The 21,926-nt window shown below is 49.0% G+C and overlaps 1 protein-coding gene across 4 annotated transcripts in view; it reads left to right on the top strand.

Annotated features, from left to right (window-relative positions):
• CCR7 (C-C motif chemokine receptor 7) overlaps positions 1-11,531 on the top strand; it is a 31,127-nt gene extending 19,596 nt beyond the window's left edge. For all 4 annotated transcript variants that reach the window (XM_075911228.2, XM_075911227.2, XM_075911226.2 and 1 more), the window contains one exon: positions 1,596-11,531. In XM_075911228.2, the coding sequence (XP_075767343.1) occupies positions 1,596-2,663 (1,068 nt within the window). In that variant the 3' untranslated portion in view covers positions 2,664-11,531. The remainder of the gene's footprint in view (positions 1-1,595) is intronic.
• The last annotated feature ends 10,395 nt before the right edge of the window (positions 11,532-21,926 follow it).

Here is a 21,926-nt window from a genome sequence, read left to right as displayed (position 1 = left end):
TTGGGCTAGTGTCACCCCTCAGACCTTAGTGCAAATTCACCCTGTGCAAGCAAGATTTCTGCTCCCCAGAGCATGACCAGTGGTGCAGAGACCACACAGATGTTAGCAATGGACTGCCTTCAGAGGATGCTCCTCTAGGGGTAGGGGGTTCAACTCGATGACCTCCTGAGGTCTCTTCCAACCCCAGGATTCTATGATGCGGAGGAAGACACGCATCTGCAACTGATTCAGGCCTCTTGGCTCTAGCACACCAGGCTAGAAGCCTCACCGGATCGGTTTGGCTCTGGCAGTAATTAGCTGCTTCTCCTCCACCCTCTTGCCTGTCAATGAAGTGTTAACGCCGACCAAAGTTTGATCCTAAATTTCAGCGTTTAGGGACCTGTCAAGGTTCGTTCTAATTTCATCCAAAATTATATCCCTTGGGGGAGTCTCTGGGGGACATTTTGAGAACGGGGATGTTGACATTTCCTGCCTAGACTCACTTCGATCATTCCACATGTAGGCTCTCTTGCCTACAAAATCATTTGCAGTGGTTCACACCAGAACATGTTGCTGCAAGGTTCATGCCACCGTTGCTTTGTTTCTCCCCAGACAGAGAGCGGCTTTTGAACCTTTTGGGGATCCTTAGTGATGAAACCGCTAAATGAGCGTGCTTGCTTGCTGTACCTCCTGCAATCACTCTCGTTTAGCAGTTTCAGCACTAAGAACCCCCCAAAAGTGCACAAGCCAATATGTAATTTTAATTGTACGCATTTAGGGTTGTGCCTAGGGACCCCACCCTGGATCCTGGCCCCATATGTAAAAACCAGCAAGAACAAGAAGCAATGGGATTAAGTCACATAAGGGAGGTTTAGGCTGGACATTAGGAAAAACTTTCTAACTGTCAGGGTGGTTAAACACTAGTATAAATTTCCTAGGGAAGTTCAGGAAACTCCATCACTGAAGATATTTAAGATCAGGTTAGATAAATATCTATCATGATGCTTGGTCCTGCTATGAGGGCAGGGGTCTGGACTTGATGACCTCTCAAGGTCCCTTCTAGTTCTAATACTATGATTCTACCAGTCAATGATTAAATGGCACTGCTCTCTCGGTTCCATGAAAAGGCAGAAACTTCCTTGTGACCAAAGCTGGTCAGGAAAGGGTTTTGTTCCCACAAAATGGTCTCAATGAAGAGGAAACTGTTTTCTTCACAAGTTTTCCAAAAAAACCCTTAATTGAACATTGAAATTTTTCTTTTTCTTTTTTTTTTTTTTAAAAACCTGACAAATGTTCAGCCAATAAGTATGACATTTTTTCCCCCGAGGTTTCCGGTTTTCCCATGGAGAGATGGAACATGTTAGTGAGGTTCCAGCATTTCCAACAGAATTTCCATTTTTCATCCAAATAAATGGAATGAAAAGCCCTGACCATCTCTGCTCACGATGCATGCCAGGCTTGGCGGGGATGTGGGATGTCTCTGCTTTTGGAGGCTTGGTGGTTTTGCTCGCTTTATGTTCCCCGTTCAGACCTCGCTTTTGCAGTGAGTTATTTATGACAGATCTGCCTCATTGCAGGGTAAGGCCTTGAGCATGCTTGTTTCCTTCCCTTTCTAGTTCTGCACAGGCAACAATGTCACCGACGACTATGACTCCAACACCACCGTCGATTACAATATGTTTGAGAGTGTCTGCGAGAAGTTTGAGGTCCGGAGCTTCCGCGCTGCATTCCTCCCAGCTATGTACTCACTCATCTGCTTCATAGGACTTCTGGGGAACGGGCTGGTGATGCTGACCTACGTGTACTTCAAGAGGCTTAAGACAATGACTGATATCTACCTGCTGAACATGGCCTTAGCGGACATCCTCTTCCTGCTGACGCTCCCCTTCTGGGCCACAAGTGCAGCCAAGTACTGGCTTTTTGGGGAGTTTGCCTGCAAGGCCGTCTACTGCATCTGCAAGATGAGCTTCTTCAGCGGGATGCTGCTGCTCCTGGCCATCAGCATTGACAGGTACTTCTCCATCGTCCAGGCCGCCTCCGCCCACCGTCTCCGTGCCCGCATGATCTTCATCAGCAAGGTCACGTGCTTCTCCATCTGGATGCTGGCTTTCATCCTCTCCATCCCGGAACTGGTCCACAGTGGATTGATCCAATCTGAGACCCCCCGCTGCTCCATCATCACCACCACCGACTTGCACAAGTTCGACACTGGCATCAAAGTGTCCCAGATGGTCTTTGGCTTCCTAGTGCCCCTCTTGGTCATGTCCTTCTGCTACTTTGTCATCGTCAAGACCTTGCTCCAGGCCCGTAACTTTGAGAAGAACAAGGCCATCAAGGTCATCATCGCAGTGGTCATAGTCTTCATCGCCTTCCAGCTGCCTTACAATGGTGTCATGTTGGCCAAGACCATCTCGGCCTTCAACAACACGGACAGCCTGTGCGAGAAGAGTAAGCAGCTCGACGTGGCAGACGACGTGACCTACACGCTGGCCTGCTTCCGCTGCTGCCTCAACCCCTTCCTCTACGCCTTCATCGGCGTCAAGTTCCGCAACGATCTCTTCAAGCTTCTCAAGGAGCTGGGTTGCCTGAGCCAAGAGCGGCTCTGGCAGCTGTCGACCTGCAGGGAGAACAGGCGGTTCTCCTTTGCCATGGAGACGGAGACCACCACCACTTACTCACCATGAGGTGCATTCCGTGCCTGCTTTCACGGGGCCAAGGCTGGTATATACCTGCATCTTGCAGCCAACCTTCTCAAATGACTGATGTGAGTAGGACCAGCCTGACTTCTATTCATAGAGGTTTTTAAGTCCCGGCTTGAAAAAGCCCTGTCTGGAATGATTTAGTTGGGGTTGGTCCTACGTTGATTGAGCAGGAGGTTGGACTCAGTGACGCCTGAGGTCTCTTCCAACTCTAATCTTCTATGAGTCTGTGACTTTGGCCAGAGAGCTGTATCAATGCAGAACAAAAACTGTTGGCTTCCCACTTTTCAGGAAATCCAAGTAGCTGGAGAGTACGCCAAGTAGGAGAGACTCGGCTAAAGCTACAACAGAGTACTAAGCTAGGGAGCAATTAGACTGGCATGTTAATTGTCCCGTTTCCCCTCTGTTTCCTTTGAGCATCACTCCTCATAGCTGAGTCCTCCCCAGCCCCTTCTTGCTTTGAATGCTGCATTCAACAAGACTGCGTTTTGCTCTTTCTTACTCACACAAAATTTGTAGCACTGATCCAGACAGTAAGACAGAACTGGACCAAACCGTGCTCAGATTCCAAGCTTGACATAATGCATGGGATAAGCAAGCACAGACTTCGGATTCTGAGTTAGGCTTCAGTTGCGTGAAGGATGGAATGAATCTAGATCCCTTCCATGCAACTGGCTGTTCCCTCCTCCCCACTCCAGACGTCAGATTTGCATAATTAAATATGCATAATTTTTAAATTTGCATACTTAAAGCTACAGATTTTTAAAAGGTGTAAGTTTACTAACAGTCACTGCTAATACAAAATCTCAAAAATTTGCTGGGGGAAACAACGGTGTTCAAGGCACTTCACTTGTGCTGGGATTTTGCGTTTCACCTCTAAAGTCCCATATAGTTTCGGGCTTGTACCTGGTGGGAAGCAGCTTCTTCGTGGCGGCAAACTGCACCAAAGCCACGTCAATACTGAATGGGGGGGGCGCTGCCTATGAGTGGACACTCAGGATAATGCAAGTTTTGAATTTAAAGTGGATTAGTTAAATCATATTAAACCCCTGTGTGGACACTTAGGGTACGTCTACACTACAGGCTTTTTTCGACAGCGGCTTTGTCGACAGATACCGTCGACAGAGCCTCTGTCGAAGAAGAGCGTCTAGATTACAGCCGAAGCAAAGCAAGCCCCTTTTTCGACAGAGAGTCTCGACGCTCTCTTTTGAAAAAGCACAGTGTGGATGCAATAGCGCCTTTTTTCAACATAACTCTATCAAAAAAAGGCGTTATTCCTCGCAGAATGAGGTTTACCGCCGTCGACAAAACTGCCGTGTTCTGTCGACTTACTGTCGACAGGATGCAGCGGTAGTGTAGACGCACGTATAGTTTTGTCGATAAAAGTCCGCTTTTGTTGACAAAACCCTGTAGTCTAGACACACCCTTATTCAGCAAATGGATGTAAAATCCTGTTTAGTTAACAGGTTAAACATTAGGTTTAACTGGTTAACTAATTAAATGAGGAGACGGGGGGATTCTCCAGCTTGAGTAAGCTGGCATGGCCCGCCTGCCAGAGTGCCTCTGCCTGCAGCATCCCCGGACCGGGCATGGATAGAGGCTGTTCCGTTAGGGCTGGTACTACCCCTGCCTGCGGTGGGTCATAGTGAGCAAAGGGCTGCCAGCCCCCACTGATTAACTGTAACTGGTAAGCTCGCCCATTAAGGTTAAAGCTTACCAGTTAACCATTCACATCCTTAATTCAGAATGAATGTGCCCTTAATTTGATATCATTTAATTAGTTAATGTTGTTTACCTGCCGTGCTTTCAATTCACACCTTTCGTTAATTTGGATTTAAGTTCCAGAATGCCCCGGTGTAGACAAGCCCTTGTTGTTTGTAAATCTCCAGTACAGTATAGCTGGGTCACTATCGCATGATCCTGCAAATGGCAGACTACTCAGGCCTCAATTGAGCATGATATTTGAGCATGTGCTTAGTTTGAAGCCCCTGCAAAGTCCCCGGCCCCTGCCACCCTAATGAAGTCAAATAGGATTATTCAGACATTTGACTGCGCACACGCGTAATAAGCATTTTGTTGGACTGGGCCAAAGTGTTCACTGTGGAGCGAGTCCAGGGCTCCTATAGCTATATAATATATAGTTCTCAGGGGGGACTTTTGTCCGGAATTCATACACCTGATGGAATTCTGCAGCTGTTGCTGAATTCCAACAGGAGTGAGTTTGTTTCTGCCCTTGGTTTGACAGCTCCTGTACGCCAGTCTTTAGAGCCTGTCAAAAAGGCAGCTCAGGCTTTTCATGAGATGGGAGGCAGGTTTTTCTTTATTCGTACTAGCTAATCTCCATCTGATAGAGGAACACATGGATGTGAGTTTCCCTAGAACAGTGGTCACCAACTTAGATCTACTGGTAGATCTTGGAGCCTCTGACAGGTCATCCTGACAGGTTTGGCCAAAAGCTCAAGAGCCAGCACTTCAGCCGCCCCTTCCCCCACTACTGCCCGTCTCCTGCCCTTTGTCTTGGAGCTGCCCCCTCTCCAGGAGCCTTCTGCATTCTGGGCAGTGCAGGGAAGAGAGAGGACGGGGCACTGATATCAGGGTGCCCCCCTTCCATCCTGGCTTGGGTTGGAGGGAGTTTGCTGCTGCGTTTGGGAGTGGTGCAGGGCCAAGGCAGGAGTGAGTCTGCCTTAGTATCACTGCTCCACTACCAAGAAGCCACCTGAGGTCAGCAGAGCCCAGCTGGTGCCCACATCCCAAAACCCTACCCCACTCATAAACCCCCTCCTGCACCCCAAGCCCCTGTCCTAGCCCTGAGCCCCTTGGATCCAAACTCCTTACAGAGCCTGTACCCTGAATCCCCTCCTGCATCCCAACTCCCTGCCACCCCAGCTCAGCTCAGAGCCCTTCTCACACTCCAAATCCCTTAGCTCAAGACCAGAGTCTGTGCCCCAACCCACTGCCCCTGCCTGATGAAAGGGAGGGGAAGGGAGGGAGCACCACGGGGCTACGGAGAAGAGGCGCGAAGGAGGCGGGGCCAGGGTATTTGGGTCTGAGGTAGATCCTGGATTGCACTTAAATTCAGAAAGTGTTCTTGTGCTTGAAAAGATTGGAGACCACTGCCCTAGAAGAAGCTGTAACAGGCCCCTTCCAATAAAGCAAAGGAAAATTAAAGGGAAAAAACTCCATAAACTCCAGAAGGTGCGTCTTACATTCTTACAGTCAGGGATATTAATGCTGCTCTTGGTCCCAGTTTGATTTGAAAGAGACAGCTGCTAAGCCATGGATTACTGTCATTTAAACTCAGGACTTTGTCTTCACTTACTTGTCTTCACTTACTCTGAGATCAGTGATGCTGAGATTGAACTTCCGGGGTTTGATTTAGTGGGTCTAGGAAGGACCCGATAAATTGACCGTGGAGTAAGGTAACTTGATGGGAGAGTTTCTCCCGTCAACTTCCCGCAATGGGGATGATGCAGAAATGGGGACTTAAGGTACATCAACATAGCTGGAGTTGCATGTCTTAGATAGACTTTCTCCAGTATTGTAGACCTGGCCTAAGACGTGGGAAAAGTGCCCTGTGTGTAATGCCAGTGGGTGCATTTATTGGAAGGCTGAAGGACACTTGTGGAGGCCCATCCTGGGAATTGCTGTCATGGGGAAGCTGAGTCAACTAAGCAGGAGTCACCATAAACCAGTCTGCAATTTGCCATTTTCCATCTGCAGCTGTTCTGACTAAAGAGCAGAAATGGCTAATCCGCACAGAGACACAGCTCTCCCTTGAAGCAGATACCCAGGGCAAAAGGTCCTGGCATTACCCCAGTGTCAGGATGCATTTTATGACACCCGACCACCTAACTCCCATCTTCTCGGCATACTAAACACAAATTCTGCCCTGCTTGGCAAGAGGCCCAACAAGCTCTGGCTGGCCCTTCTTGCACCAGCTGCTCAACTGTCCATTCTTATAACGTCCTTGAAAACTTTTGCTCAGAGGCAAGAGATTTCAGTAAATGATGCGCTGGCTGCCTAAAGAAGGAAATCAGTTCTGTTCTGCATAGTTCATGCGTTCAGGATTACACAATCCTATCTGATTGTTTAGCGTGTTTCATGGTGCCCGCGTCTCTTGCAGAATGAGTGCTGCTTTCTTAGTAGTCCTAAGAAACAAGGGGCTTAGAACTGACACAATGGATATTCAGGTTTTTGTATTTTGTTTGTTTGTTTGATTGATCCTACCCTCCTTATTGAGGAAGGCTACCAATCATCTCTCAAAATGTGTTTCCCAGAGTAAGGTACCCAACAGGGTCTTTTTCTGGTGCATCAATGCGATATACTGTATATTTAGCTATACAAAGTTGCTATATGTAGAACAACAGACACAAAGCTGTACATGAATGTAGGCGATAAGGCTGTACCTCCCACAAACAGGGTTTGTCTAGACAAACAATTTGTTCATGGGAAGCGGGGGTGTGTGATGAACCACTAATCTGTTGACGTGCATTAACAGTTCGTTAATTTGCTTCAATCTCATCCTCTTTGAAATGGGCCTAGATCAAAGCACTTCGACAAACGGTTAATATGCACCAGCCAGGCCTACGCCAACTGTTAGTTTGTGGCAGACAAGGGCTGGGTACAATCACACTACAGCTCGCTGTGAACCAACTGTTTGTGTAGACAAGCCCTCAGCTTCTTCCAGCTTAAATATTCAAGCTGATTTGTTTTTAATTAAATAAAAGACCTATTTCACTAAGAAAATGCAATTGTAATTTTATGGTCATTCTTATCCAGCAGCCTGTCTTCCAACAGTGGTCAGGGACAGAGGCTTCATAGGGAGTGAGCAGAATGGGGAAATGACTGAGTTATCTATCTTCTGTCATCCGCTCCCAGCTTCTAGCAGTTGGAGGTCTAGGGACACCCAGAGTGTAGGGTTGCATCCCTGATGGTCTTGGGTAATAGCCACTGATGGACCTATCCTCCATGAACTTCCTAATTCTTTTATGAGCCCAGTTATATTTTGGCTGCCACAACATCCCCTGAAATGAGTTCCACAGGTTGACTGTTCATTTTGTGAAGTACTTCCTCTAATTTGTTTGAAGCCTACCACATATTAATATAAATTGTGTTACGTGAATTGGTAAATAACACTTCCCTATTCACTTTGCCCACACCATGCCTGATATTATAGACTTCTATCACTTCCCCCCTTCATAGTCTCTTTTTCTAGTGGAATGTTCCCAAACTTTAATTTCTCCTCAGATGAAAGCGACTCTATACCCACACTTGGTTTTGTTGCCTTTCTTTGTACTTTTTCCAATTCTAATCTCTTTTCTGAGATGGGGCAAGCAGACCAGCACATAGTATTCAAGGTGTGGGCATACCCAGGTATATATAGCAGCATTATGATATTTTCTGTCGTATTAGCTATCCTTTGCCTAACAGTTCCTACCCTGTTAGGTTTTTTGATGGCCACTGCACAGTGAGTAGATGTTTTCAGAGAATGATCCATGATGAAGCCAAGAAATTGCTCTTGAGTCGTAACAGGTAATTTAGACACCATCATTTTGTTCCAGCTGTGACTGGGATTCTGTGTTCCGGTGTACATGACATTGCATTTATCAATACTCAGTTCCATCTGCCTTTTTCCTGCTGAGTTGCCCAGCTTTGTAACCTTAGTAACGCATCACTTCAGCTTTAAACTTAACTATCTTTACTCATTTTGTATCATTTGCAAATTTTGCCACCTCACTATTTACCCCTTTATGATATGTTGAACAGCACTGGTCCCAGTACAGATCCTTGAGGGACCCCATTATATCTACCTCTTTCCTTTGTGAAAAATGACCATTTAGTTCTACTGTTTGCCTCTATTTTAACCGGTTATCCTATGCTTAAGAGTGTTTGATGAGCTTCCCAAAATCCAAGTACGCTACATCCCCTGGAACACCTTATCCACATGTTTGCAAACACCCTCAAAGAATTCTAGGAGATTGACAAGCAATGTTCCCTCTAATTTTTCCGTCCATGTGCAGAATAAATTTTGTTATGTGCACCAAGGCAAGAGTGGGTGTGCACCACCAGTTGAAACATACGCTGTTGGCTTTGGGCACTCTGCTAATCAGCTGGGCAGCACCTAACTCTCTCCTGGGTGGCCACCTAAGTGCTTCTCTTACAGGTATCATTGCTTAACAGCCTGACTTTAGGCCCCTGGTAGAATCACAACAGTGTCAGGCTGAAAAGGACCTCAAGAGATTTTTCCTAGTTCATTTCCTCAACTAGGACAGGATTAAATCTACCTACCAAGCCCATCCCTGACAGACATTTGTCTAACCCAGTGGTTCCCAAACTTTTCAGCATCACTCCCCCCTTTCTGATTTTTGAAAAATCCTCACGCCCCTCCTCCCCCCAAAAAAACTTGTTGAGGGGGAAAAAAAAAAGGAACTAAGCAGTGCAGCAAAACTTGATGGGGGGGGCTGGGTTGCCTCACGCCCCCCAGTTTGGGAACCCATGGTCTAATCTGTTCTTAACCAGGTTTTACTCTGAAAACTTAGACTATGTCAAGATGACTTTTTGCCAGTGGTGCGAAAAGTAACTTATTACCATTAACTAAAAAACATTAGCATACGGTATAACCCTTCTCCCCCGCTTCCCCTCCCCCAGTATATTTTCCATTCTGTGGAGCTTGTACTGATCATAAAGGTTAATGTTTGCTCCTTCTAGTGCTCTATAGAGATGTTTGTTGGTTCATTTCCCTTGTATCAATATTACTCTATAGGAAAAGGTGTGTAAAATATCCTTTATTGGGAACTGACCTGGACATTTTGTTTTCCTTCACCTACATGTGATAAATACAGTAAAACAAGTTGCTATTGTATTTTAAATAGTGGTGTTTATCCTTAGTTTAACCCATAACCCATTTACCTCAATGCTGCTCAGTTACTGTGTAAATCGGATCCCCTTTTTTATTACTGCTTATGCAAGAAGGTATTTTGCACTGTTAACAATGTTGTGTATCTTTAATAAAAAAAATCAGTAATGAGAAGGTCTAGGGTTTTTTTGGTAACTGTGTGGAAGATGTTCACATGATGAGATACGACACCACTGCTCCACGCTGGTATTCACCTTAAAAAGCATAATAAAATTCCTATCTGTGCCACTTATCACAGAGGAAGGTAGAAAACACAAGCAGAACAAAACTACTTCACCATGGACAGTTATCCCACAACCTTATATACAGAAGAAAATTATTCCTGACCTCCATGGTTGGCTTATGACCTGAAGCATGAGGGTTGATGTCTATTATAAAAATTGTCTTATAGTTTAACTAGGGGGGGGGTTTACCCTGGGATATTTTTAACCCTTATCTGCATCAGCAATCTGTAGCCACATGACAACAGTAAAATCAGAAAGATTTTAAAAGGAAAATTGGCCCATGATGTGGATGAGATCAATCAAAAACAACAACAAAAAACAAGCTGAAGATGAACATGAAAATAATCTAAAACACATTTTAAAAGACCAACCATGTCTTATAAAAGATCCAGTTACGTACAAACCTCAGTACAAAAAGATGATCGAACCAACACAGCCTAAAAAACCCAAAGGGCCATGAACAAAACTAGGAATAAATATATGTTTTCTTTACAATTACAGAAAGGCAATTTTACACTCCATCTACTGACACTTTAACCATGTACTAAGATGCTTAACTGACTAAGAGCAGGTAGCAATATCCAGAACTGAACATGTGAAGTGTTTTACACTCAGCTGTATACTTGCTGAGTCTGGACTGGAGTCACATCTCTGATGCACCGGGACCGTATCACCAGAGCGTCCCTAGGTCCTGTAGGCAGAAACACAGCAGTAGGTAATATCTGTAAATTTTTCCAGACGCCCAGTGATGCTTGACATGCATGAGACACCAGGCTCTAGCCCAGTGTCAGGCTGTCACAGAGCCATGTCACTCCTGGTGATGTACCCCCGCTGTACAAACACCATGTGAGATCTTTCCACATACCAGCGACAACCACAGGTTCCAATTCCTCTTAGAAAATACAGGCAGACCTGAAATGGAGAGTAGTCACTCCGCCCCCGCTCAAGTGACTGTAAATTACGCGGTCAGAACGGACCTGTCCAGCAAGACCATACCAATGCACGAAAAGGGAATAGAAGAGCTATAAATAAGCCCCAAGAAAGCAGCAATGGAACCAGCTGGAGACCAAATGACAGCGCACAGCTGGGCTCCCTGTCAGATCTCGGAGACAGGAGTTTGCTTTAGTCAAATTTAAAGAACGAAAACAAGGGTTATGGTTTGTTTGTTTGTTTGGGGTTTGGTTTGGTTTGGTTTTGGTTTTTTACTTACATGCATTCTCTTCCCAACCCCCGGCCACAAACCACACTGCCGCCTGCTCCTGGACAGCTGTTAATTGGGATGAAAACAAGGCCAATCTAAACTATCCTCTGCCATAACAGCATCCCAGGTGTGTGGAATCAAAGGGGAAAAACCCTCAGGTAACACCTCTCTCTCTTTCTCTCTCTCTCTCTCTTCCTCTTCGCCCCCAGTTTATGGCTCCAACACCCAGGCCTGGCCTTTGGGCAAGGCGAGCGAGGCAGTTGCCTTGGGCCCCGCGCTGCCCAGTTCCTGGCCCCGCCCACCCAGTTGCTCACTCGCGCATTCAGGGCCCCGCGCTGCCCAGCTCCTGGCCTCGCCCACCAGATGGTTGCTGAGAGGCACAGACGTCCACGAGGAGTAACAGTAGTTCAAATTAGAGATCCTAATTCGAACTACCTACTCCGTGCCGCGTGTAGTCACGGGCACGGAGTTCGGACTAAGGGACATTTAAAAATGGCGGCTCCCGGGAAGATGCAAATGAAGCCCAGGATATTTAAATCCCGGGCTTCATTTGCAACTTCAGATGCCTACATTAGCCTCCCTAGTTCGAACTAGGGGGCTAGTGTAAACATGCCCATATATAGTAGCCCAATGTCTGTGACTCTGCAATGCTGAAAAGCTGGCTGTTCCCTCTCGGCGGTGCTGTTGCCTGAAATGCTGGCTGTTCCCTCTGGGCGGCCCATGCTCCATGGGGAGTGCGGGGCCCAAACGGTCGCTTGCGCCACTTGCTCCCCCGCAGCAGCCCAGCTGAGCAGCGCAGAAGTCAGCCGAGCGCCACGGCGGGAAGGGAAGAGGGCGGGGTGGTGACGTACATGGCCAAGAGGCGGGGCCTGGCCATGTACGTCACCGCCCCGCTCCCCCTTCACCTCCTGCCGTGGCACTTGGCTGACTTCTGCACCGCCCAGCCGGGCCGCCACGGGAGAGCTCAAACGGCCGCTTGCTCCCACGCGGTGGCCCGGCTGAGAGGCGCAGAAGTCAGCCGAGCACCACAGTGGGAGGCGAAGGGGGGCGGGGCTGTGACGTGTGGCATGACAGCGGTTCCAGGCTCCCCCCCCCAGCCGTGAACATCGCTGCCCCGCCCACCTTCGCCTCCCGTCATGGCGCTCGGCTGACTTCTGCGCTGCTCAGCCAGGCCACCGCGTGTGAGCAGGCGCCGCAAGCGACCGTTTGGGCTCCGCACCCCCCACGCAGCACAGAGAGTGAGGAGCCCAAACAGCCGTTTGGGCTCCGCAGTCCCCCGAATGAGAGGCGGGAGGGGGAGGAGAAGAGAAAGAGAGAGACAGAGAGAGAAGCAGGAGGCGGAGGAGAGCTGAGAGAGAGGGGGGGAGGCAGTAGGAGGAGAGAGACAGAGAGAGATGCGGCGAGAGACCGGAGTCTCAGGAGAGAAGACCGACGTGGAGGAGAGACCTGAAAATCCCATCTTATGACGGGCTAATTGGCTAGCGAAATTAGAAGGGGGGATTCCAGGTTTCACTAGAAACTATTAACACTTCTCACGAGCATTCGACAGATGGGATCTGACGCCAGCTACATGATTGTCAAGTTCAGGCATTTCCAGAGCCCAGCTGCCGACCACGTGTCTGTCAAAAAACACACGGCCTAGCAACAAAGCGAAGGCACAATTCAGCCACTGGAAGCTGCGTTAACCACAGGGCAGAACAAATCCAAACCAAACCAATCAGTAAGCAAGTAAATTTAGATGAACACTAAACGCTTTGCTAATTATCAGAGGGGCGGCCGGGTTAGTCTGTCTCTGCAAAAAGCAACGAGGTGTCCTCGGGCACCGTAATGACTAACATTTATTTGGGCATTAGCTTTCGTGGGCAAAACCCGTTAACATCCCTAAAATGAAGCCAACTGGTAAACTGGCTAAACTTAGACTCTGCTAAACTGGCTTCAGTTTTTATACACGCCTGAAGAATTTTAGATGAGCTCCAACATTTCTGCCCAATTTGGGGGTTACACAGAGAAGCAGCGTGGAGTAGAGGATGAAGCTTCAATGCTGGCTTCCCATGTGACCTTGGGCAAGTCGCCATGTTCCTCATTTCTCCTGGGTATTATTACATGGAGGAGTTTTCCCCTAGGTCGGAAAAGCTTCTTAAATGTTCCTGACTTTGGCAAAAAAGGGGTTTAAAAATCTCATCATAAGACACACGCAGAGCATTTCAAGGTACAGATAAAGCATTGCTGCAGCGTATTTTTTTACTTTAATCATCCAGCAAGATCGTACATCCAGGGTCTGTTTCCTCCTGCAAACAGCTGAGTGGTCATCAACACCTGAGACATGGGAAGCAGCCGTATCTCCCAACACTGATTTAGGCAGCTGTCATGCTAACAACTGTTACCAAATCTTAAAATCTTGCCTTGGCAAGGAAAGGCCTTCAGTTCTCAAGGGCTCTCGGCCGGATCTGGTGTTCTTGCCCTTGCTATGCAATGCAAATCTGCAGTTTGTGGGAACTGAAACTACCACTTCCCTTCTCGCTGCTTTGTTTTTCATCCAATTGTCTAAAACAAGGTATTGAACAGCTATTTATTTCCTTTGTTAGTCGTGCAGCTTGGTTCATCAACAGAGCCCCAGTTTTGCAGGACACACAAGCAATGTTCTTGCCAATCTTTTCCATCTGTGTGTAGAATAATTGTATGTGCATCAAGGCAGGTGCACCACCAGTAGAAATGGAAAACCTAACTGTGGGCACTCTGCTTATCAACTGGGCAGCATTTGAATCTCTCCTGAGAGGCTGCACAAGCCCTCAGCTTACAGGGAACGCTACAGTGCCAGATGATATGTAGGTTGGGCCTGCCATTTCCGAGAGTTCAGGGTTGTGATGAATTTTTAAGAAGGGAAGAAAAAGCCAAGCCAGCTCGCCTGCAACACATCAGTTAACTCACAGAAGTCTTGCATATTTCACTTCTAAACAATCACATTGCTGAAGGTTTTTCCCTGCTTTCTCTCCTGTTTCACTATGTACCTGATCCAAAACTCACTGAGGTTAATGGGAATCTTTCTATTGACTGCAATGGACTTTGGATGAAGATCAGTCGGAATCTGTCATGTACACTACAGGATTGAGGTAAAACCCCAGGAGACACCCAGAACCGACCAAGCTGTACCAATGTTCAAGTTTTACCGAAGAAAATATTGTGGCAGGTTCCCCCATAACCGCACAAAATGGCTTGAAGAATTTCAAAAGAGCCTCTGCAAATTCCTCAGGGGAAATGTTTTGCACCTTTTCAGCCCCGCTTTAGTAGAGTCACCACACGTATTTCCACGTGCCACACAGCACAGGCGGGAGGGGGCGTTCTGCAGGAAAGTCTGGGAGCCAGGGTAACATGTTCACGAGTGCTTCAGAAAACTCATGAGTCTAAGCCCCATTTTCAAAAGCAACTTTGGCACTTGACTCACGTCCGACTGTAACCTCCTACGTTTTCAGAGGTGACTGGTGCCTCCCACTTTTGGAGCCCATGCAGTGTTCCCTCTAATTTCCCCCTCCCCATGCAGAATGAATTTTCTTATGTGCACCCCTATGGCGGTGATGTGCAACATGTGGTGAGGGTGGGCCACGGCTTCTGAGTGTGGGACAGAGCTTAGGCCTGGTGCAGAGGGTTGGGGTGCAGGGGTGGGACAGAGGGATGGGTTGCAAGGACTCCAGCTGGAAGTGCAAGAGCTGAGTGGGACTGGGGCAAAAGGACTCAGGGTGCAGGAGGGTGTTCAGGGTTGGGGGCAGGCTCGAGGTGGGGCACGGGATTAGGGCTTCCCTGGGCAGCTCCTTGCCAGGGCCAGCAAGGGGTCTCTTTCCCCAGCTGCTGAGTACTTCAAGACTTGGGGAGAAATATCTCTCCCACCGCAGCCCTGAGCCCCTGTGCATCTCCCCTTAGGGGCAGCTTAGGTGCCCAACTGGAAGCCAGGCCCAGGGACCTGGTTTTAAGACAGTGCTGGGCAGCCCCTTTAAGACATCTCCCGCTGGGCCCAGCAAAACTACAGCTTCCCAAGCCACTTCTGGAAATCTTGCTGAAAGCCCAGGGAAATTAGGCTTCTGAGTTGCTTGGAACTACCACACTCAGCTGTGTTTCATGCGATTCACTCCCCGCCATCTGTGTAGGCCCCACAACAGGGGGGATCTCCAATGCCTCATGCCCCGCAGCAGAGTTCCAGATAGGCGGAGGAGCTAGAGAGACAGACAGCCATCCCAAACAACCATCAGTTCCGATTCACCCCAGGACACTCACCTCAGGTACCAGGCCAATGAAAACACTCTTCTGTCTGCCTCTACCTTGAGCAACGTAACCCTTGTGCATGGTGACTGGCCTATACAGCCATCACATGCTCCGATTTATTTCATGAGCATAGCTGGTAAGGGCAACTTGGAGATTCCCACAGCTCCCTCCGTAGCCACTCTCACTCACCACACCAACCACTGTTCCTTTTTTAGTCCTGCAGGGAAGAACCCCATTTTTGCTGCAAACAGCCCAGAACAAGAGGGCCCTGATCCCACATAGGGCAGTCCCTAGGTCCATTGAAACATTATCTAAGTCTCACCAGCAGCGTGGTGCAAGTAAGAGTGGGTGGTTTTGTGGGACGCATTGGCCACAGCACCCAAGGACCCCACATGCAACTTTCTGTCTCACTGGAGAGAAACAATCTGTTCTGTGGTGTCTGGGTTGGGGGGGAAAGAAAAACAGCCTCTCTCAGAATGACTAAACAAAGCTAACAGCACAAGGAGGCTGTACAGCTTCTTCCAGGAGTCATGATATAGGACTCCTTTGAAGAGGTTAAGACAACTCAGCGACAACATTTTCTTCAGTGTAGCTGAACTTTCCCAGAGGCACCTCAGGTGTCAAGAAGTACACCTTTGTACTTCTTTGCTCAACCCTCCAAACCTAACCACAAGCAGCAGGGTTATCTGGTCGCACGAAGCCGTGCTGCACATGGGTCTGATTTCACAAGCCCTTAAGAAGCGGTTTCAAGAAGCAAACAAGACCCTTTATAATGTATCACCACGTCTTCAAGGCCAGCAGCTTCTGATGTGGTTCCAGCCTTGACCCTCCGAACAGGAGTGTGTCCCAGATGCCTGAGCGAGCTGAGACAGCAAGCTCAGACGGGAGATTGTTTTTAAGCACATCACAGATGAGATGTAGCTAAAGGCCTGCAAGCCACCACCAACAGTGAAGCCTGAAACAGCCTTCAAACCCTAGAGCAGTGGTTCTCAACTCGTTTCAGTCCATGGACCACCAGGCCAATGAAAAAATTTCTGTGGACCACCTCCTTTTTGAGACATGCTAAAAAAGAGCAGACAACGAGCACTTTGGTTTGAAATTTATTTCTCGCTAACAGATTTTTGGTGCCTGCCCACGTCATGTGACTTTGGACAATGTTCCTGTTGGCCACCGAAAAAGTCACCATGGACCACCAGTTGAGAACCACAGCCTTAGAGTCTCGGCCCAGGACACTGTGATGTTGAACCATTGCAGCCCATGCAGTGCCCTGAATCAGCTGCTTTGAGCAATGAGGTGAATTTGCCGCTTTATTAGCAGAGCCTCGTCCACCATTCCCCGTATCAGAGCTGCCGTTCTTCTGGCCAAAGAGGACTGGGCAGGACGCGCCCTACGAAACTCACCCAAACCATGAGGCCTTCCCGTGACCCGCTTCTGTCCTCTCCAGAGCTGACTCCCGCACCAGAGCAGGGACAAAGATGTGCCCTGCGATCCCAGCTCCAGTTCCAACATGGTGCAGAGAGCACCCGGTGTCCCTTCCACAGCTCCACTGACCAGCGGCCCAGGGGATGGAAATGGGACCTCAGGGCTTTTGCATCTTTCTTCCAGCCGGTCTGTTGTCTTTCACGAGCAGCCCAAAGCTGCAACCCAGGCTTAAACCGGTCACGTACTAGCAACACTGCTCATTTCCCTCAGCCCAGAACATCGCATTGGGGATGGACCAGGTGGGCATGGAGACACGGACGGGATGTGATCACACCAGACTCCCCTTGGCTCGTGCAGCAATGCTTTGGGAGGGCCAGAGGCTTATGCCTGCCAGGCAGACCTGGTGGACCCCCCTCTTGCAAGTTCATTCATTTCATATCACTAATGAAAAGAGTCGTGCAGACGTGTGTCGAGTGTGTGGGTCCTGGCCTGAGCCACTCACTGCAATGGAAACGTTTCACTCGCTTCCTGTAAAGGGAAGCTATTTGAGGCCAGAATGCAGATGAAAGGTGCAGATTAGAGCCGTGGTTTCCTGCCTGGGCTCTGTCCACTGCCTGTCTCGGAGGAGTCCCGCAAAAAACGGACAGAACAAAATTCAGCTGCACCTGCTGTACAGACAATAGGGTTCTCGTGACACTAGTCTGCCATGTGTCAATATGCGGGGAAAGTAAGAAAGCAGAACAGAGGTGGGTCCTGGCTGTGCCATGTAGGCAATTCGTTTAACTTCTGTTCTTAGGCAGAAGTTGAAAACAAACCAAAGGAAACTTTTCTTCACACCACGCACAGTCAACTTGTGGAACTCCTTGCCAGGGGGTGGTATGAAGGTCAGGACTTTAAGGCTACGTCTACACTGCAGAGCTATTTCGGAACACCGGCAGTATCCCGAAATAGCTATTCCGCATCTTTAAAGCAGACCGTTATTTTGAAATAGCGTTCGAAATAACAGGAACACTATTCCAGCATCCCTGTACAACCCTCCTGCCATGAGAGTTAAGGGACATTTTGTAACAGCGCTTTATTTCGAAATTTGGTGCTATGTAGACAGTGCCAAATTTTGAAATAAGCTATTTCGAAATTAGCTCCAAATAAGCGATGCAATTTGCATAGGGCTAATGGCGTAGCTTATGTTTGGTGCAGTGTAGACGCACCTTAACAGGGTTCAAGAAAGAGTTAGATGAATTCATGGAGGTTAGGTGCATCAGTGGCTATTAGCCAGGCTGGGCAGGGATGCTGTCCTGAGCCTCTGTTGTCAGAAGCTGGAAATGGGTGACAGGGGAGGCATCATCTGATGATTCCCTCAGCTGTTCATTCCCACTGGGGCATCTAGCATTGGCCACTGCTGGCAGACAGGACACTGGTTAACTGTCCAGTCTGGCCGTTCTGATGTTCCGAAAGGACCCGCAAATGCAAAAAAGTCGAAACCCACCGGAGAAGGGTTTATGGAACTTTCCTACATAACAATTTGCTCGGGTCAGGCACAGGTTGGAATCTGTGGGATGAGTGGGGGGAAGGGGGATTTAAGCTGGCCCCTTCCCTGGCAGGCTCAGCAGAGGGGCCGAAGATAAATGCTGAGATCGGAAGGACAGAAGGGGCCCATAATGACAATGTGACCCCAGGGGAGTGCAGGCCGGTGACCCTCTTCTGGGCCCCAGAGAGGTTGAATCCTGCTGTGCCTAGCAGGCTCAATTCCTGTATCCACCTGGCAGGCGAAAGTCCCTAAAAGTCCCTCTCCTTCTCTCGGCCCAGGCTAAGGCTTGTTTGCAGGGGACACATGCTGCTGCTGGCCTTGTTCTTATCTATTCTGCTGCCAGGATTTCAGATCTCTACGCTCTTACAATGTAGAGCTGCCTTTGTGCTAAGTGAAGTCATTCCCCTTAGCCACATATCCACGGCTGTGCCCAACCACACTGGGACAGCCAGAGGAGACTGTCACCAATGCAGATCCCCTGATCAGAAGGTTAGGGGAACAACGTGACTCCAGACAACAGTGGGGAAGTGGCAAGGAGCCATTAGAAACGAGGCAGATGCTGGAGCTCTCGCTCAGACAAGCTCTTCGCTGCTGTGAGTACAGAGCCCGTCCCAACAAGGGGAGACGGCGGGGCTGGCTCATCAGACTGCCTGACACACAGTGTAAGTGACCAGGTGGACTTGTCAGCTCAACAGAGTCTCATTCATAGGATCAGCCAGCAAATGCAACTCCTGCGACAGCACGCAAGGAGCTGCACAAAATTAGGCACCACCACAGAGTACGTTGTGCAGTAGCTTGTGTAAGAGGCCCGACAATTCTCGAAGACAGGGTTCCCCGGCCGGGGGAGCGCAGTGAAGAGGCAATTTCCCAGATCTAGTTACAAAGCAATGGGCATGAGGAATTGGCTGTCTCTGGAGGTTCCCGTTCCCAGTCTGCACAGAAAGAATGCAGCAAGCAGTATCGAGTTTAAGCTTTAAAACTCACAGGCTGATGCAACCGTTCAGCTTAGAAAAGAGGACACTAAGGGGGAGATGATCGAGGTCTGAGCTAGGCAAATTGGAGGATTGGGCCAAAAGAAATCGGATGAGGTTCAACAAGGACAAAGTGCAGAGTCCTGCCTTTGGGACGGAAGAATCCCAAGCATTGCTACAGGCTGGGGACCGACTGGCTTAGCAGCGGTTGAGCAGAAAAGCACCTGGGGATTCCAGTGGATGAGAAGCTGGATATGAGTCAACAGGATGCCCTTGTAGCCAAGAAGGCTAAGGGCATATTGGGCTGCATTAGGAGAAGCGTTGCCAGCAGATCTGGAGAAGTGATTATTCCCTTTTATTCAGCACTGAGGAGGCCACATCTGGAGTACTGTGTCCAGGACTGGCCCGAGCCCTTTTGGCGCCCTAGGCCCGAGTGCGTGCCACTGCCCCCAGGCGCACGGCGCATGCACGGGCCCGCCCCTGAGGAGCACGGCACATGCACATGCTGGCCATGGCCGCTGGTGCACAGCCCGGGGCCCGTCCCTGGGGTGCATGGCACATGTGCTGCCCAGCCTGGCCCGGACAGCGCTGCTGGTGCACGCGCCAGGCCATGCAGGGCCCCACGGCCAAGGGGGGTAGGGCGCTGCTGGCCGGCACACCGCGAGTTGGGCGCGCGGTGCCTGATGACAGCTGTAAGGGGTGCCGCGCGCTCCTTACAGCTGCCATCAGGCGCCCCCCATTGGTTGGCCCCCCCGGCAGCTGTCCGGCTCGTCCATGCCTCAGTCCGGCCCTGACCGTGTCCAGTTCTGGGGCCCCCATTACAGAAAAGATGTGGACGCAAGATGTGGAGAAAGTCCAGCAAAGGGCAACAAAAATGATTAGGGGGTTGGAGCACAAGGAGAGGTCGAGGGATTTGCTCTTACTTAGTCTACAGGAAAAAAAGGGGGGATTTGAGAGCGGCCTTCAACTCCCTGAAGGGGGGTTCCAAAGAGGCTGGAGAGAGGCTGTTCTCAGTGGTGGCAGATGGCAGAACGAGGAGCAAAGGTATCAAGTTGCAGTGGGGGAGGTCTAGGTTGGATATTAGGAAAAACGATTTCCGTAGGAGGGTGGGGAAGCACTGGGATGGATTCCCTAGGGAGGGGGTGGAATCTCCATCCCCAGAGATTTTTAAGTCCCAGCTTGACAAAGCCCTGGCTGGGTTGATTGAGTTGGGATTGGTCCTGCTTTGGGCAGGGCGTTTGAACTCGATGACTCCTGATGTCTCTTCCAGCCCTAGGATTCTAGGATTCTATCAAATCATGACAGGTACGGAGAAAGTTGCCATTGTCGCAATACAAGATACTAGGTTGGATAAACCTTTGGTCTGACCCAGTCTGGCCGATCTTATGTTCTTAACTGTCCTGCTCTTTGCATGTGGAAAGATGGCAGCATAAGGCTACAGACCTTCCTTTTTGGATCCTGACAGATGCAGAACTTATTGCAGCATGAAATTTCTATTGCGTAGTCTTCTCTTTGACATACTCCAGTCCCACTGTGTTAGGTAATATAGCAATCATAGAATCATAGAACTTTGAGAGGTCATCGAGTCCTCTCCCCTGCCCTCATGGCAGGACCAAGTACCGTCTAGACCATCCCTGACAGGTGTCTGTCTAACCTGCTCTTAAATATCTCCAGTGGTGGAGATTCCACAACCTCCCTGGGCAATTTATTCCAGTGTTTCACCACCCTGTCCATTAGGAAGTTAGTTGTCCAACCTAAACCTCCCTTGCTGTAGTTGAAGCCCATTGTTTCTCGTCCTGTCCTCAGAGGCCAAGGAGAACAATTTTTCTCCCACCTCTTTGTAACACCCTTTTAGATACTTGCAATGGGTGTTATCACCTGGAAAGTGGGACCAGGACAAGGCCTGAGCAAAATAGCCAGCATGAGGAAGGACAGGCACCCTGACTGAGCTCTCTTTAACAAGATGCTGACATCTTGTGGAAAACGTTGGTAAGTAGTCCAGACCACTTTGCTTGTATTTGCCAGACCACATTTTTGGAGCAGGGCAGAAGATCAGACATATCCCCTTCCATGAAGTGAAGGGTTTCGAGACTTCAGGCGTCCCTTGTTCCTCTTACTGCTCCAGAGCCTGCGGAGAACTAGCATCATTACAGCCCTGCACAGATACAAAATGTGCATCTGCAAAATGAGCCGGGACTGCGGATACCTGCGGATTTGCAGGGCTCTCAGCATCATTCCTGCTTGTGACAACCACTTCTAGCCGCATCCTGACGCAGAAGGAAGACTCGTCCACCGTCGCTGAGTTAGGCTCTGCTGGTGATCAGGGAGGGAAGGAATCAGACTTCCATTGAAGTGCCTGCTGATCAAATGAGCTCCTCAGGTAAATGTTTGGTTCAGGAGACACCAGTTGACTTTGCTGCACCTCCAGGCAGAGAGAAGAAAGAGTGGAGGTTTTCTAAAGCATCCGGAGGGATGTAATTTGGGCTTAAACAACAGTTTTATGCACCTCGTTGAAAACGTGTTTCCTCGGGGCTCTCAACCTCTGTATGTTCTATCTCCCAATCTGCCAAAGTCCTAGCCCACCACTGCCTTCTTCCCAGCATTATCTACTGTAAAGGCAAATCCTTCCAGCTGCTACTGATGGAATGAGATGGAACACACCAACACACTATGTAACACCTAACAACCAGATTTCCACCTTGGGGATCCCTTGTTGTGATCTGGACACCCAT

This window comes from Pelodiscus sinensis, chromosome 29, assembly GCF_052426305.1.
Source record: "Pelodiscus sinensis isolate ZL-2025 chromosome 29, ASM5242630v1, whole genome shotgun sequence".
Classification (NCBI taxonomy): Eukaryota; Metazoa; Chordata; order Testudines; family Trionychidae; genus Pelodiscus; species Pelodiscus sinensis.
Note: the sequence above shows the minus strand (reverse complement) of the source record. Positions and strands in the feature narration are given on the sequence as shown.